This window comes from Ictidomys tridecemlineatus, chromosome 2, assembly GCF_052094955.1.
Source record: "Ictidomys tridecemlineatus isolate mIctTri1 chromosome 2, mIctTri1.hap1, whole genome shotgun sequence".
In the NCBI taxonomy this organism is placed as follows: Eukaryota; Metazoa; Chordata; class Mammalia; order Rodentia; family Sciuridae; genus Ictidomys; species Ictidomys tridecemlineatus.
Genome location: NC_135478.1, coordinates 27,794,469 through 27,812,671, shown reverse-complemented (window position 1 = coordinate 27,812,671; position 18,203 = coordinate 27,794,469). Strand labels below are relative to the sequence as shown.

At 33.4% G+C, this 18,203-nt stretch overlaps 1 protein-coding gene and 1 non-coding gene across 37 annotated transcripts in view; both read right to left on the bottom strand.

Annotated features, from left to right (window-relative positions):
- Clasp2 (cytoplasmic linker associated protein 2) overlaps positions 1 to 18,203 on the bottom strand; it is a 202,697-nt gene that overhangs the window by 165,092 nt on the left and 19,402 nt on the right. For all 36 annotated transcript variants that reach the window (XM_078038189.1, XM_078038168.1, XM_078038181.1 and 33 more), the window contains exons 3-6: positions 12,576 to 12,679; positions 9,400 to 9,491; positions 8,223 to 8,298; positions 6,477 to 6,574 (exon numbers count right to left, since the gene is read on the bottom strand). In XM_078038189.1, coding sequence (XP_077894315.1) covers positions 6,477 to 6,574; positions 8,223 to 8,298; positions 9,400 to 9,491; positions 12,576 to 12,679 — 370 coding nt within the window. The remainder of the gene's footprint in view (positions 1 to 6,476; positions 6,575 to 8,222; positions 8,299 to 9,399; positions 9,492 to 12,575; positions 12,680 to 18,203) is intronic.
- Trnam-cau (transfer RNA methionine (anticodon CAU)) lies at positions 15,889 to 15,961 on the bottom strand. The gene has a single exon. It is a non-coding gene; the product is annotated as a tRNA-Met (tRNA).

Sequence of the window (18,203 nt, the reverse complement as noted above, 5' to 3'; positions counted from 1 at the left end):
GAAGGCGATATTAGGATCATTTTATTATAAGGTACTCACCCTTTCTGTTTAATGGTACAGTGTTATCTGAAAGCGGACTTGAATTACTTATAAATATATATTGCAAACTCTAAGAAACCACTAAAATGGTTTTTTTAATTAGTTGCTCAAGACAATACAATGATCTTGACATATCATACATTTGATTCAAATAGGGTGTGAATTCTCATTTTCCACGTGTACAGATTGCAGGATCACATTGGTTATACATCCATGTGGATACATACAGCAATCCTAGTGTCAGTTGTATTCTGCTGCCCTCCCTATCTCCCCTCCCCTCCTCTTCCCTCCCATCCCTATTCTCTACCCATTCTACTGTGACACTTATCTCTCTCTTTTTTTTCCCCTTCCCTTCCCCCTCACACCATCTTATATATATTTTGTGAACCCATGAGGGTCTCCTCCCCTCTTCCGTGCAATTCCCCTTCTCTCTCCCTTTCCCTCCCTCCTCTTTTCCTTCTTTCGTGGTAATCTTCTTCTTATGCTCTTCCTTCCTACTCTGTTTTGAGTCACCTCCCTTATATCAGAGAAGGTATTCAGCATTTGTTTTTTAGGGATTGGCTAACTTCGCTTAGCATAATTTGCTCTAGTGCCATCCATTTCCCTGCAAATGCCATGATTTTGTTATTTTTTAATGCTGAATAATATTCCATTGTGTATAAATGCCACATTTTTTAATCCATTCACCTGTTGAAGGGTATCTGGGTTGGTTCCACAGTCTAGCTATTGTGACATGTGCTACTATGAACATTGATGTAGCTGCATCCCTGTAGCATGCTCTTTTTAGGTCTTTTGGGTATAGTCCAAGAAGGGGAATAGCTGGGTCAAATGGTGGTTCCATTCCCAGCTTTCCAAGGAATCTCCATACTGCCCTCCAAATTGGCTGCACCAGTTTGCAGTCCCACCAGCAATGTACAAGTGTACCTTTTTCTCCACATCCTCGCCAGCACTTGTTATTGTTTGACTTCATAATGGCTGCCTTTCTTACTGGAATGAGGTGGTATCTTAGAGTGGTTTTAATTTGCATTTGTCTGATAGCTAGAGATGGTGAACATTTTTTTGTGTACTCGTTGATTGATTCTATATCCTCCTCTGTGAAGTGTCTGTTTAGATCTTTTACCCATTTGTTGATTGGGTTATTTGTTTCTAAAATGTTTTTTTAATGTGTGTAAGTGATGTGCTAAGAAGATAAATAAAATAGAATCATTAAAAGCTCAACTTTATGGATAAAAACTATAGTGGAAGACAATAAATTAAATCCAAAATAAGCACAAGGAAATAACAAAAGTTAGAGCAGAAATCAATGAAATAAAAAACAAGAAACTAATAGAGAAAAATCAACAAATTCAAAAGCTGTTTCTTTGAAAAGATCGATAATACTGATAAGCCTCTCACAAGGCAAACTAAGAAAACATATGTTGTAGATAGCAGAAATGAAAAATATATATTTCGTGGACATTATATAGATAATTTAAATGATCCTTTCAATAGATGCAAAAAAGCATTTGACAAAACACAACATCCATAAATAACTTTTTTAAAAACAGTAAAGTAGAAATAAAGGGGAACTTACTCAAATTGATAAAGATACCTACAAAAAATCCAAAGCAAACATGACACTATTAGTTAAAAAAAAAAAAATAGAAAATTTCTTACCAAGATTAGGAAAAAGCATGTATGTTACCCCCACCTTGCCATTTCTTTTCAACATCATACTAGAAGTCCTAGTCCTAGTCACTATGTAGTAAGACATAAAAAGGAAATAAAAGGTGTATTTATGGAAAACCAAGAAATAAAACCATCTTTGTCTTTGCAGATGACGTGATCATCTATGGAGAAAATTCAAATTAACTGACAAAAAAATCTGGAATTAGCAATTACGTGACAAGGTTGCAAGATACAAGGATACAAGAGATTTGATTAATTTCCTTTAGAGCTGGCCCTTGGCAAGGACTAATTCCAGGAAACCCCCTTGGATACTAAAATCTGCAGATGCTCAAGTCCTACATATAAAATGTCACAGTATTTATATACATAGGTCAATGCAAATCCTCCCACATATTTTAAATCATCTCTAGATTATTTATTTTATCTAACACAATGTAAATACTAGATAAATAGGTGTTATACTTTATTATTCAGGGAATAATGACAGGAGTTGGTACATGTTCAGTAAAGACACAGATTTTTTTTCCCAAAAATATTTCCAATAAATATTTCAACCAACTATTTATGGGTAGAATATGTAGATGCAGAACCATGGATAGAGAACATCAAGTGTCTACAAGCAAGAAACAGGTAGAATTTGAAATTTAAAATAAAATACTATTTATATTAGAACACACCAAAATGAAATACTTCAGTATAAATCTAACAAAATATGTATATGAACTACGTGAGAAAAGTTACAGAACTCTGTTGAAATCAAGGGAGGATGAAATACAGACATACTCTATGTTTGTGGAAAGACTCAATGTTGTTGAGAAGTTATTTCTTCCCAACTTGACCTATAAATTTTATGCAAGCTCAATCATAAAGTTATTTTGTGAATATAACAAACTGTTTCTAAAGTTAAAATGAACAGGCAAAAGACCTAGAATAGCTAATATGGAAGGAACACAACAAAGTTGGAAGATGTTTTAGTCAGCTTTTTCACTGCTGTGACCAAAAGACCTGACAAGAACAATTTTTAGAGGAGGAAAAGTTTATTTGACACTCACCATTTCAGAGTTCTCAGTCCATAGATGGCTGACTCCACTGCTGTGGGCCCAAGGCAAAGCAGAACATCAGGGCAGAAGGGAGTGATAGAGGAAAGAAGCCCAGGACATGACAATCAAGAAGCAGTGAGAGAGACTCCTCTGCTCACCAGGGACAAACTATATACTCCAAAGGCATGCTCCCCAATGACCAACCTCCTTCAGCTACATCCTACCTGCCACAGTTACCACCCAGTTAATACATTTAAGTGGATTAATGCAGTGATTAGATTAAGGCTCTCAGTAACCCAATCATTTCACCTCTAAACTTTCTTATTTGTCTCACATGAGAGCTTTTTTTTTTTTTTAATTTTTTAGTTGTAGACGGACACAATGTCTTTACTTACTTACTTACTTATTTATTTATGTGGTGCTGAGGATCAAACCCAGGGCCTCGCACATGCTAGGTGAGTGATCTACCACTGAGCCACAACCCTAGCCCTCACATGAGAGCTTTTATGCGACAGCTTATATCTAAACTATAGCTACCTAACCCCAAGACTTACTACAAAACTCAGAGAATGTAGAAAAAAATTCTAGTTGACCTTGGGTTTGGTGATGGATTTTTTTAAAATATGACATCCATGATAGAAATAATTAACATGCTGGACTTAAAACTAAAAACTTCTGTTCTATAAAGATGGTTGATAAGACAAGCCACACAGATTAGGACACATTATTTGCAGAAGACATATCTGATAAAGTCTGCTACCCAAAATACACAAAGATTTCTCAACACTAAGTAGAAAATGAAGAAAATTTCATTTAATGGGAAAAAGATTTGGACACCTCACCAAAAAAAAAAAAAAAATACTGATAACAATTAGCATATGAAAAAATATTCAAAATTATAAGTCATCAGGGAAATGCAAATTAAAATGACTAAATACCACTACAAAACTGTTAGAATGGTCAAAACCTAAAACAGTGACAATAACATGCTGGCAAAGATAGAGCAACAGGACACTTCATTTGCAGCTGGTAGGAATACAAAATGAGACTGCCATTTTGGAAGAGAGTTTTGAGTTTCTTATAATATTAAACATACTCTTCCATACAACAGACCACAATAATTATAGCCCTTGATATTTAACCAAAGGATATGAAAACTTAGCCCCAATAAAAAAAAACTGACAATATTTTTAGCACTTTTTATTATAATTACCAAAACTTGGGAGCAACCAAGATGTCTCTCTGTAGGTAAGCGCACAGATAAACTGGTACATCCAGAAAATAGAAAAGTATTTGTCACTACAAAGAGATATGCTATCAAGCCATGAAAAGACAGAGGAAACTTAAACCCATATGACGGAAGAAGCCAATCTCAGGATTACATACTGCATGATTCCAACTATATAATATTCTGTAGAAGTTAACTATGAAGATAATAAATGACTAGGGGTTTAGGAGAAAGAAGGAATGAACTGGTAATGCAAAGATTTTTTTAAGGCAGTTAAATTATTCTGTCTGATAGTATAATGGTAGGTAGTATAATGGTAGATGGATATCATTATACATCAGTCTAAACTCATAAAATATACAACATCTAGGGTGAACCCTATTGCAAATTGTGGTCTTTGGGAGATAATAATGTATCAATGTAGATTCATCAATTACTGAATAACAAATATACAACTTTGGTGGAATATATTGATAACAAGGATGCTATGTATGTGTGGAAACAGAAATATATTTAGGAATTCTCTATATATCCAATTTTTCTATGAACCTAAAATTACTCTAAAAATAAAAGTTTACTTAGAAAAAATAAAATAGTAATTTCAATATAAATTTTAAAATATGTAATATGCACACATACACACACATTCACACATACAAAAAAATACATATGCTGACAATATTTCTTACATCCAAATAATATGCTGCAGAATTTACTCAAATGAAATTCTCGTTAGCCCTGAAAGTAGAAAATGAATAGATGAACAATCAACAAAAAGCATATTTACTGGGCAATTTTGTTATCAGAAATTAACTGGCACTGAGAAAACTCCACAAGGTAACACAACCAGATATGTATGAGACTCATGAAAGAATACACCACTACATATGACATAGTCTTATTCTTCCCAAGCCCTCCCCCCCAAAAAATAATCTGATGTAATGTCTACATTCAACTACGAATTCACAGAATATGAAGAAAAAAGAATATGTTGAACCATACCATAATCCAGGATATGGGGTTTTTTTTTTTTTTTTTTTTTTTGGTGCTACTAGGGATTGAATCCAAAGGCATCCTACCTCTGAGATACACTCCCAGTCCTTTCTTTGAAATGTTATTTTGAGACAGCATCTCACTAAATTGCTGAGGCTGGCCTCAAACTTACAATCCTCCCTCAAACAGCAAGTCAAAGGGATTACAGACATGCATCACCATGTCTATCATTGAACATAGGAAACTTTACAGAATAAACTACTGGCTTTTTCAACAAATAAAACGCAAGGAAAAAAGAATGTTGAGGTACGTAATTTTAAAAGATCACAAAATATATCAACTAATTGTAATACTGGACTTTATTTGGATCCTGATTCAATCAAACTTCTAAAAACATGTACATTACTCATACTTAAGAAGCAACTGAAAATGTAAGCTCTGCCTAGATAAATTGATAAATTGAAAAAAAAATAAGATGTGATGATGGATTTATAGTTGTGAATAAATTTTTTTCCTTTAGAAATATATACACATAAAATATCATAACAATTTATATTTACTTCACAATAATATAGAACAAAGATAAATAGGCCTCTGTATAACACACAAATTGGCCATGAGCTGAAAACTGTTAAAGCTGGGTAATGGGTACACAGAAGTTCATCGTGTTATTCTATTTTAGTATTTATTTGAGATATCAAATACCTTAATGCAAAGTGGAGGAAATCATCTTAACAAATCCCCTTACAGAGTAAATTTCATTATGAAAAGAAGAGAATTTGGTTGGAATATCTTTAATAAAATAAATTCTAGTAAGTAATAAAGAAAAAAAGCACCTTTGAAAAATTTTCTGTTATAACAAATGCTAGTGATATGACTAATTAATGGTTTACTACTCATATATTCTTTTTTTTTTTTTTTTTTTTTTAGTTATAGATGGACGCAATACCTTTATTTATTTATTTGTAATGTGGTGCTGGTGATCAAACCCTGTGCCTCATATGTGCCAGGCAAGTGCTCTACCACTGAGCCACACGCAGTTCCAGCCCAAGCCCCACTACTCAGATATTCTTGGTTTCCTTTTTATTTGACTAGGTTTTAAGAGCAGTGGCTGATTCTTATACATCTTTGTTACCCAATAACTTGTACAATACATTCAACAGTAGGTAGTACTTTACAAATATTTACTTAACTAATGAATTAAAATTTTTACTAAATTCTTACTCAAGCATCTTCCAAATAATGACTTTTACCATCTGGTATCAAAGGATAGTTACCTAATGATGGTATTTAATTATATTCTAAATAATAAATGAATATATAATAAAAGTGACCAGAAATAAGAAATCCTAAGAACATTGTAAATAGTGCTAATTTATATATGTACCTCCTTTCATACCTTTTGAATTTTAAAACACTTTAAAAGTTTAAACCTTCTTAAAATAAACAAAAATGAAACAAACTTTTAAAACTTGAAACAATAAATAAATAAATTTAGCAAGACTTACCTAGCAGGGGGGATTCCTCTCTCATAAAGATCAATCCTCACTTTCTCTCCTACATGTTTGTAAATCTCCACCATAGCCAATATTGCAGCGTCTCTCACCTGTTAAAGAATTCAGAATTTTTAAAGAAACTTATATATGACACAATGAAATACTTCACCTCAAGGTAATATTACACTAGCAAACCAACTTGAAGCTCCAACTTGTTTTAATGCCTCTTAACTCCTAGGGAAATTATAACATGTCATTAACAGAAAACCAAGAGGACATGCCAAGAAAGCTTTAAAGACACCTCATTTTAAACATTTTTTAAAAGATTTTATAGAAATCTAAGAAACTGGTGAATAAAAGTTACTAATGTGACTTTCAAAAATTTTATTTGTAGTAAATTTATGTAAACAAATATCAATAACTAATATAAATTATTATGGTTAAATTCATAGAAGCCTTATTCTAATAGTTAAAAGGTAGCAACAACCCAAATGTTCATCCACAGATGAATGCATAAACAAATTGTGGTATATATGATTAGGATTTTATTAAGACTTAAATGGAAGGAAATTTTAAAATGTATTACAATATATATGAACTCTGAGGATATTATGCTAACTGAAATAAGTCAAAACAAAAGGAAAAGTGTTTCATGATTCTATTTCCATGAAGTACCTAGAACAGTTAACTCCACACAAAAAGCCAGCAGCTGGGGAGAACAAAGGGGAAACAATGGAAAGCTATCTAATGGGTACAAAGTTTCAGTCTGGGAAGATGAAAATGTTCTGAAGATGGATGATGGTGATGGTTGCCAAACAATGTAAATGTATTTAATTGCACTGAAATGTGAAACACACTTGAAATGGTCAGAATGGTAAATTTTATGTTGTACATATTTTACCACAATTAAAAGGAAATTTTTCTTTTTAATTTCCCAAAGAAAATTACTTTTTAAAAAGCTCTAGTTCCTTTACACAGCTCACTATCAAAAAGCAAGCAAAAGCTGGATGTGATAGTGCACACCTGTAGTCCCAGCTTCTTAGGAGACTGAGGCAGGGGAATCACTAGAGCCCAGGAGTGTGAGGCCAGCCTGGGCAACAAAGCAAGACACTGTCTCAAAAAAAAAAACACACAAAAAAAAAACCCACACACAGCAATTGAACAGAATATTCTACAAACCTGTCAAAGGGTAGCTAAGATCTGAAAGAAGGGAAAACCCTACTTAGGGTCATTTAAATGCCTAAGCTATGCCAAAATTTTCACAGCTAAGATTCAACTTCCATAGGAGGGACGAGATCTAGAACATACTCTTGGATTAAGCCTATAATACAGACAGCTAAGAAAAAGAAATAATATACCACTAACACAAATTCTTCCTGTTAAATAAGGTTTTAACTACTACAAAAAAATGTTAGGCAAAAAAGCTTTTATATTCAGGAATAAAGGAAGCTGACAACCTTTCCTCACAATTAATACACAGGAGGACTATAAGGTAACCCAGAGTCTTTGTGACTCAAACTCAAGAACCCATTATTAAATTTCATCTATCCTTAATACTAGCAAAGATACTGACAAACTACAGCAACCTATGTGGAATATGTTGTTTACAACTAATCTTAATGTATTTTTTAAAAAGTAAGGTAAAAATCTTTATTTCATGGCCACCCTCCACCCTTTCTCCTTTTTGTAAAACGGGATAAGAGCACAGAAAAGAAAGGGTAGCCAACAGTCAATACTTGAATATAAATAAAGTTTTACCTGAGTATTTGAATCACCAAATAGGATACACAAATGTGGTACCAACTTGCTGATGGCTAGTGGCTGAGCCCCAAAACTAAATATAATTTGAGAAAAAGAGAATTTGGTTTCAATAAAATAGTAAACAAAATATCCTTATGCCTTCTTCTTGTCTATATCAATATGACAATTATGGTAAAGAAGATGGGCACACATCATTAAAACATGAAGGATATGAGACACAAGCAAAACATAATTCTAAACAATGTAAAATATGCAAACTTGAATAATGACACTGAAAACTGTCCATGATCCAAAAAAGCAAAATGCTTAAGAAATGGCACTTTTAAATCTAACAACCTCTCAAATACTTACGAAATCAAAGCATTTGCTTTTGAAAGAGTGATTTTTCTTAGACTGTGGTTCTCAAATAAATATGCAATCCAATGAAATAAGTATATTAAAAGATCATAATAATTTATGATTATTGATATTTGGATGAGTTCACAGGTTGAAAGCAAATGACAGGAGAGCCAAGACCCACAAAAATTGTGTAGACTGGATGCATTTACAAGCTCTAGATGGCAGAAAGGACCATAGAGCAGCAAAAGAAAACAAATGAAAGAATATTTAAGGAAGTAATGCTATAGAAAAAGTTGAAAGCTACTACACACTACCTATCAGATTGCATAAAATCTGAAAAAATAGTCCACAAGCAGAACAAAAGCCCCAGTGACATCTATGATGTCTATGCTGTCTAGTTACCTGGAAGAATCTTGTTCAATGTATGATTTTGGTAGCCACCCACAGTGCTCCAGGAAGCTTAAGGCCAAATGGCAAAAGGGGGATGGAAAATGGCTATAATATGTGAAATACCATTAAGTTAAAAACAACCCCAAATTGGATCCACAATAGAAACAGATCCTAAGTTATACATCTGTCCATTCTATGACCATCTATTTTGGGTGGCTACTATAAACATGATGAAGAAAAATAGAGAACACTTATCACTAAATGATTAAAATTAACATGAAGAATAACATGCATAAAAATATTAGCAATAGTTATTAATTTTTGTGGAGATAATGAATAGCTGTTCAAAATTTATTCCCATAACATTCCTTAACCTTGTGAAATGAATTTTTGATTCTGAGAAGTGGAAAACATAGAGGCTATTTTCAGTAATCATAAAACTTACGTGTTCAAGGTTTCAATAAGACACAGACACACGCCTTCTCGAGATCGAAAATTCTTGTGCTTAAAACCAGAAGCCAACTGTTCCCAAACATACTATTTGAAAGAAGAGTAAACATGTAAAATGAAAAATTCAATTATCCACAATATTTTAACACTTTCCAACCTTATTATCAGCTTTATTGTGTTACTGAATTTTTTCATCAGACTGTTCACTTCTCTACTATAGAGTAACCCTTATCCAAAATGCTTGGGATCAGAAGTGTTTCAGGTTTTAGATTTTTTTTCAGATCTTGGAATATTTGCATTTACACAAGATATCTTAGAGATAGGACCGAAATGTGAACCCAAAACTCCTTTATGTTTTACATATTCTTCATACACAGAACATGAAGATAATTTTATTCAACATTTTTAGTGCACTGTGTTTGGAGTAGAACTTGTCACATGAGGTCAGGTGTGGAACTTTCCATTTGTGATGTCATGTCAATGCTCAAAAAGTTTTGAATTTTGGAGCACTTTGGATTTTGGGATTAGGGATACTTAACCCTTACTTAAAATTTTTCTAAGCCAAATTTACATTGCAGTTGTTTCTATCCACTTTTAGTATCTTAACCATATTTTTAGTTTTTATATATAATTTTTTACTTTAGATTTCAATTATTGTCAGAAAAAAATGCTTAATACCTAAAAACCTTAGCATTTCAAAAGATATGGTTTCTTATATGCTTTAGAACCTTAATAACAATGCTACCATTATAAGTCCAGTAGTCCAGTAAACATTAAAGAGGTCCACCACTGCCTAGCAACTACTATAAACTGTCACACAGAATAGGCTTTTTAAAGATTTTATAATTAAGTTTTTTCTACTTTTAATCCTGGATCCAAACACAAAACCATTTCAAGTCAAGTCATTTTATGGTTACCTATTTGTATAAGTTTATTTCTGAAGAAAAATATAAACTTACACAAATATTGCAAAACAATATTTTCAGTTTGGCATATCGAGGAATTTAGCTTTATTTTTTCCAAACAAATAGTCACACATCCCAATTAATCTTTCTTCCACATTTGGAAACACACTTTTACCATCTACCAAATTCATACACATACATACACCCTTTTTTTCCAGATTCAATATTATTTCTGGAGACTATATTCAGTTCTATTAATATATTTCTCTCTCACTGCCAAACTTTCAGGAAGCTAATCTAAACACTGATTTTTCAAAATTTTAAATAGGAACCAGGTGTAGTCTTATGTACTTCTAATCCCAGCAACTCAGGAGGCTTAGGCAGTAGAATCCCAAGTTCAAGGCCAGACAGGGCAACTTAGCTAGATCCTGATTCCAAATAAAAGCAAAAGGTCTGGAGATGTAGATCAATGGTAGAGTACCCCTTTGAATAAACTGACTCAGCAACACCATCTCTGGAACTCTACTCAATAACAATACTCAAGGGCTGGGGATATAGCTAAGTTGGTAGAGTGTTTGCCTCACATGCACAAGGCCCTGGGTCTAATCCCCAGCACCACAAAAAATATAAAAATAAAAAACAAACAAACAAAAAAAACCACACATATACTTATGTCTAAAGATACATGTACAAGAATGTTCTCTAGAGTATACTTTGTAATAACTAAAAGCCAACAACAACTTAAAATACAAATCAATAAACATAAAACAAAGAATATCTACCAAACTATAAAATTTTAATTCTGAGGTTTAAAATATCTGGAATAGTATTTACTTGTAACAATCCAGAAATTGGATTTTTTAAATAAAACACATATTATAACTTTAAGTTGCATTTTTGTTTTGTTTTGTTTTTTAAATATTTATTTATTTTACGTGTAGATGAACACAACACAATGCCTTTATTTTTATGTGGTGCTGAGAATCGAACCCGGGTCCTGTCCATGCTAGGCGAGCCCTCTACCGCTGAGCCACAATCCCAGCCCTTAAGTTGCATTTTTAAAAAAATTTTTTTAGTTGTAGATGGACACATACCTTTATTTTATTTATTTATTTTTATGTGGTGCTGAGGATTGAACCCAGTGCCTTATACCTGCGAGACAAGCGCTCTGCCACTAAGCCACAATCCCAGTCTTTAAGTTGCATTTTAAGTATCACATAATATCATTGTACATATTACATAGTCTGATTTTTTTTCCACTTGAGTTACTCTCTCTTCTCTGCAAGTTAATTTATTTTTACTGTCCTTTCACAATACCTCCATACTATGGTTTGGATATTGTTTGTCTCCCAAGAGTTCATGTATTAAAGGTTTAATCTTTAATGGTGGTGTTGAGATATTAGGACTCTTATGAGGTGGAGCCTAGTAGGATGTCAAAAGACTGGTTGGGGGCTGGGGTTGTGACTCAGCGGTAGAATGCTTGCCTAGCATATGTGAAGCCCTGGATTCGATCCTCAGCACCACATAAAAATAAATAAATAAAATAAAGGTATTGTGTTCAACTACAACTAAAAAGTAAATATTAAAAAAAAAAAAAAGACTGGTTGGTCACTCCCCCTCATTCTTGGATTTCTGTCTCACTATGTGGTGATGCAGCTAGCGATCTACACCAGAGCCTGTGCTATGTTGTTTGGACTTTCAGCCTCCAAAACTATGAACTAAACAAATCTATTTTTATAAGTATCCAGCTCCAGGTATTTTGTTATAATAACAGAAAAAAAGAAAAATACATTACATAATGGCAAATTATTTCTACTAAATTCATAAAACACAGGTTGCTGTCATAAAATATATGCTTTATATAATTAGTAACCACATTAAAAGAATATCTTCCTGTCTTTGTAAGAATTAGGGAAATAACATAATATTCAGTAGCTCTCAAATAAACTTTCTCTATAAACATTTATAATTTGTAAACCAGGAAATCCTAAAGAATAATATAAACAGTATCCTGTCAAATAACTTACATCTATGAATTAGGACTTTTTTAAAAGCATAAAAAGTAGAAGGAAAAAGAAGGAAAAAAATTAAATATTGATATTGCACCTTAAATTTCAATTTCTTTATAGCACTAACATCAATTCACTGCCTAAAATTTCAGTTTTCATGCTTCTTGCAGCTTTACTAACTTGCTGTGATTACCATAAATCTTTACTGATAGTATGTCATGAATTAGAAAAATTGGAATTTTAAAATGTAGGCTTACCATGGGTGGTGCTACTTGATCCATTAACTTCAATATCAGAGCTTGAGCTTCATCTCGAACTTTGTCTTTGGCATCTCCCATTCTGTCTATTAAAGCTACAATAACTAAAGAGAGGGAAGGAAAGAAAAGAGTAAATATAACTCATCTCCATCATAAACTGTATTTTACAGACTACAAATAGCAATCATTTCTATAAATGAAGATTTGTAAGGTAAAGAAATTGTTTTAAGTTCTTTATTCATGAGAATCAAAAACATCTGAAAGCAAGTTTAGTAGGATATGTACAATATGACATCCACTTTTGATCATGTTCAAACCGGCAAAACAAAATATAATTCTATTTACAGAGATGTATAGATAGTTAAACTGTACACACAGGCAAGGGAATGTTTATTCCCAAGGTCGTGACAGGGATGACCTCTGGAAAAAGAGAGAGAGGGGAGGTGTCATCAAGAAATGCAGAGAGGAAAAGTCTAAAGTACTGGCAGAGTTTTATCTTCTTAACTCAGAAGTGATTTTATAACTTTTCTTTAAATTGTACATGTTTGTTATGCATTCTTCTCCTGTACGACATATTCTACAACTGACAGAAGCAAAAAGCCTAAGCCTCCAGGGCTGAGGTTTTTCTCTACCAAACCCTAAACTTTGACACTATTCCTCGAATAGAAGCAGAAAAGGCAAGTTAATATCCATTCTGGGAAAGTTTTCAGGATCGAGAGTTTTTTAACTAGAAATCAGCAATACACCACATAGAAATTACATCTTAAATGGAGGAGAGTGGACAATAGAGGTAGAATTCAGAAGGAACAGGTTCTCAAATTAGAACAAAAATCTCAGTCAAAATTAACTTTCCCAGGGCTGGGGCCATAGCTTAGTAGTAGAGCACTTGCCTAGCATGTGTGAGGCACTGGGTTCAATCCTCAGTACCACATAAAAATATATAAAATAAAGGTCCATCAACAAATAAAAAAAAATTTTTTTAAATTAACTTTCTGGGGCTGGGATTGTGGCTCAGCGGCAGAGTGCTCGCCTAGCATGTGCAAGGCCCTGGGTTCAATCCTCAGCACCACATAAAAAAATAAATAAAATAAAATAAAAGTATTGTGTCCAACTACAACTAAAAAATAAATATTTTAAAAAATTAACTTTCTGTATTTCCTTAATTACCACTGCCATTTAGTATCATTTTATTAGAAGTGTGACCTTGAACACATTTTTTGTCTATTTCTTCACAAAATATGGGTAGCAATACTACCTCAGAGAAGTTACTAAAAATTAAAAGATAAGATGTAAACAACTTATAGCACTGAATACTATCCATGTCACATACTATCACTATTATCATCCTCCTTGTTTAAATACAGAGAAACTTTTTTTATTTCTCTTTTATCATTACATCTATATAGCCTTTCTTTCTCAAAGGGACTGTAGGCCTAAGTCTAAAACAAGGGAAGTAGGAAAAAATTAAATCAAGAAAGCAGTATTTGGGCTGGGGTTGTGGTTCAGTGGTAGAGTGCTTGCCCTGCACATATGAGGCACTGGGTTCAATCCTCAGCACCATATACAAATAAATAAATAAAGGTACTGTGTCCATCTACAATTAACAAACATATATATAAATATTTTTTTAAAGGAGTATTTGCCTAGTTTATTTATAGACAGGTATAATTACATGTGTATGTAATTTGATGCCAATATATTTGTCTACACTGCAATAATCAAAACCCATGTAATAAGGTTCAACAACACTTAAGGTAAAGGAAATTTCATTGTTTTTGGAAGAAAATGACTTGAGTAGAGCCCAGTTATACCAAATGTGGCATCATCCAAAAATCTTAAGCTTAAACAAGTAAATGACTATGTAAGGAAACAAAGCCCTCACCATTAAAAAAAGAAGCAGCAGCAGCAGCAGCAGCAGCAGCAGCAGCAGCCTAATTACAAGGTCAGTGGGAATCATTTAAATCTTTCTCATACTACTCAGATGTGTTACTAAAACTAGAGGAATTACTCAAGTTTAAGATTGGCTTTTATGAGACTATGGTTCTAACAGCTTCTAAATAGCAGAAGATAATAATATCTAAATGTTAGATATTATGTAGTAATATCTCAATTAATCTTAGCAACAATCCTAAGAAACAGAGTAAGTCCACTCCATAAAGAAGGTAGAGGGGCTGGGATCCTGGTTCAGCGGTAGAGTGCTCACCTAGCTAGCACTGGCGGGACCCAGGTTTGATTCTCAGCATCACATAAAGGCATTATGTTGTGTCCATCTACCCCTAACAAATAAATATTAAAAAAAAAAAAAGAAGGCTTAGAGGGATTAAACAGCTTACCCAAAGTCACACAAATGGCAAGTAGTGAAACCAGGATTCAAATGGTTTCACTACACAATATGAGGTTCCACTCATGACCACCCATTAACTTACAATTTGAGGTGTTCCAGTACATGTGCATTTTCATGCATTAACAACCATATAACAGAGATGGAAAAAAATACACTTCTGAGAAGTAGAATTTAACTCCAAAATTAACTCCAAAATAAAAAATTAACTCCAAAATAAAACTCAAATGTTGGTTCAAAAAGCAGCTTACTTCTCCAAATTAGAAATTTCATATGAGGTTACTCTTTCATATATGTAAAGTTCATAGGCTTAGAACATGGTAAAAAGTAGGCATTAAAAAATGGTAGCAAGCTATGATTACAAACTTTTCTATTACACCATATCAACCCTCAAGTAAAAATAGGTTCGAGTTTTGTTAAGAGCAATTAAGGTCCCTCAAAGTGAAAACAATATTGACTAATAGTAAATGCACAGAAAGGGTAGGAAATTAAAGGAAAAATCCATACATTATAAGTGTATGAATGGACATGTGGCATCTAGTTGGGAAAACACTCTCCCAAAAAAGCAACTGAATGTAATTTATTAAGTACTTAAAGGTATAAGAGACACAGAGTTAAAAAAAAATTGGGGGTGAGATGAGGTCAATCCTTTTTTTTTTTTAAATTGTTGATGGACCTTTACTTTATTAATATGTGGTGCTAATAATCAAACCCAGTGCCTTACACATGCCAGGCAAGCACTTTACCACTGAGCCACAACCCCAGCCTCCATGTTGTTGTTTTTTTTTTAATCTTTCTTTAGTTGTAGATGGATATAATATCTTTATTTTCTTTGTTTTTATTTGGTGCCAGGGATCAAACCCAGTGCCTCACCCATGCTAGGCAAGCACTCTACCACTGAGCCACAACCCTGGCCCCCTAAAATCTGGTGGGGTTTTTGTTGTTGTTGTTGTTGTTGTTGTTTGGTTTTTTTGGTGGTGCTGGGGATTGAACCCAGGGCCTTGTGCATATGAGGCAAGCACTCTACCAACTGAGCTACATCCCCAGCCTGAGGTCTATCTTAAAAGCTCCCAGATACTGAAATCTAAAGCACATTTCTAGAAGGGAAAGAAAACAACCACAGAAAAGAAAGGATCTCAAAAAGAAATAACAGCACAACAGAAGCATAAATAAGGTAAGCTATCTATATCTAAAAAGAGTATGAAAGTTTCTGCTAAATTAGGGTGGACAGAAAGTATTTCCTGAAGATTATGAAGAAAAAGATTATTGAGATGGAGAAGATATATATATATATATATATATATATATATAGCAAGAGAACTTGAACACCAAGGACAACATAACAAAAGTTCTGAAAAAAGGACAGTGTTAAGAGTCGATAGATAACTAGGGGCTGAGGTTGTGACTCAGCGGTTGAGATCCTCAGCATCACATAAAGCTAAATAAATAAAATAAAGATATTGTGTCCAACTACAACTAAAAAAAAATCTTTTTTTTTAAAGAGTCAATAACTAGAACTCTAATCCCGTTATTCCTCTTGCTTCAAAATGAGCAGGCAGTATATCAAACCCCATCTGTCCTTCCTAGTGTTTGAAAAACAAGAAAGACACATAATACCCAGAAATACTCTCAAATCTAAAATGCTCTCTGTAACAATTAATAGCAAGGAGCTACTAAAGGGCAGAGATTATAAATACAAATGACTACAGTCATGTTTTCACAAGAAATGCCAAAACTGAGTCAGTTTAAGTGCAGAATTTCATTCTTACTATACAATACCTAGCATTCTCAGTTATAAGAAAACAACATGGCTTATGAATTAGAAAGCTCATGACCCAGACAAAAAGTAAGCTACAACACAGCTTCAGTCAACAATTACACGTCAGAATGAAAGAATGACACATTGGCCAGTTTCTCAAAGTCAGAAATATAAATTTTTATTTAAAATTGGGAAAATTTTAAATAAAAATTTAAAAATTTCCCAATTTTAAATGCTTAGTCAAACATTTTAAGAAAACACAAAGGCAAGTAAAATAAGTTTTCAGAGCATAGTTTTTAACATTTACTACAGAGTTTTTAAGCAGAACACTGACAGAAACAAATCTTTTCAGAAGATCAGAATATAAAAGAGGGGCTGAAATCAAGATTATGATTAAAAGTGAATATTACAGGGGGCTGGGATTGTGGCTCAGTGGTAGAGTGCTTGCCTAGCATGCGCAGGGCCCTGGGTTCAATCCTCAGCACCAACCATATAAAAACAAATGAATGGAATAAAGGTATTGTGTCCAAGTACAACTAAAAAAATAAATATTAAAAAAAGTGAATATTACAGAGAAACCTATTAGATGCTGATGCTGAGAAGATAGCTAGGAAAAAAAAAAAGAATTGACTGGATTTGGTGGCATACCAAACATAATAAAAAAGTTGAACTGAGATATTTAAAAGTAAGTGTGATATACACTTAAATATGAAGCATCAACTGAATCCATAAAAGAAATCACTAACATTTAAGATTACATGGTTATAAAATTGAACCAAATTCATTCATATAGCATTCTAAAAGTCACAGTTTAGAAAATGAATCAAGTGACTCAGATTTAGAAAATAAGTTAGAGCAAACTTTGCAATTAGAATTAAAATACACAGAAGATTATACTAGCAAATTATAGTACATAGCAAACACATAGTAAGTGCCAAAGTAGACCCAGAAACTCAGGACCAGTATACAAACTTTAATAAAGAAATTGAGAGTGTTGCTGGGCACAATGGCAGACACCTGTGATCTCAGCCGCTCGAGAAGCTTAGGTAAGAGGATTGTGAGTTCAAAGCCAACGTCAGCAAATGAGAGGTGCTAAGCAACTTGACAAGACCCTGTCTCTAAATAAATACAAAACAGGGATGGGAATGTGGCTCAACAGTTGAATGCCCCTGAGTTTAACATCTAGTACCTCCCTCAAAAAAAAAAAAAAAGAAAGAAAGAAAGAAACCAAGAGTGTTTAGGAAACGTTTTTTTTTTTTTTTAAATATTTATTTATTAGTTATTGGCGGACACAACATCTTTGTTTGTATGCGGTGCCGAGGATCGAACCCAGGCCGCACCCAGGCCACAGGCATGCCAGGCGGGCGCGCTACCGCTTGAGCCACATCCCCAGCCCCTAGGAAACGTTTTTAAAGCAATCTAACTCAACTGATTGTGTTTGCTGGATCTAATAATAGAAAACTGAGTTCAGTTCAGGAATTTAGAATATAGTGATACATGCCTGTAATCTGTGTTCATGCCTATAATC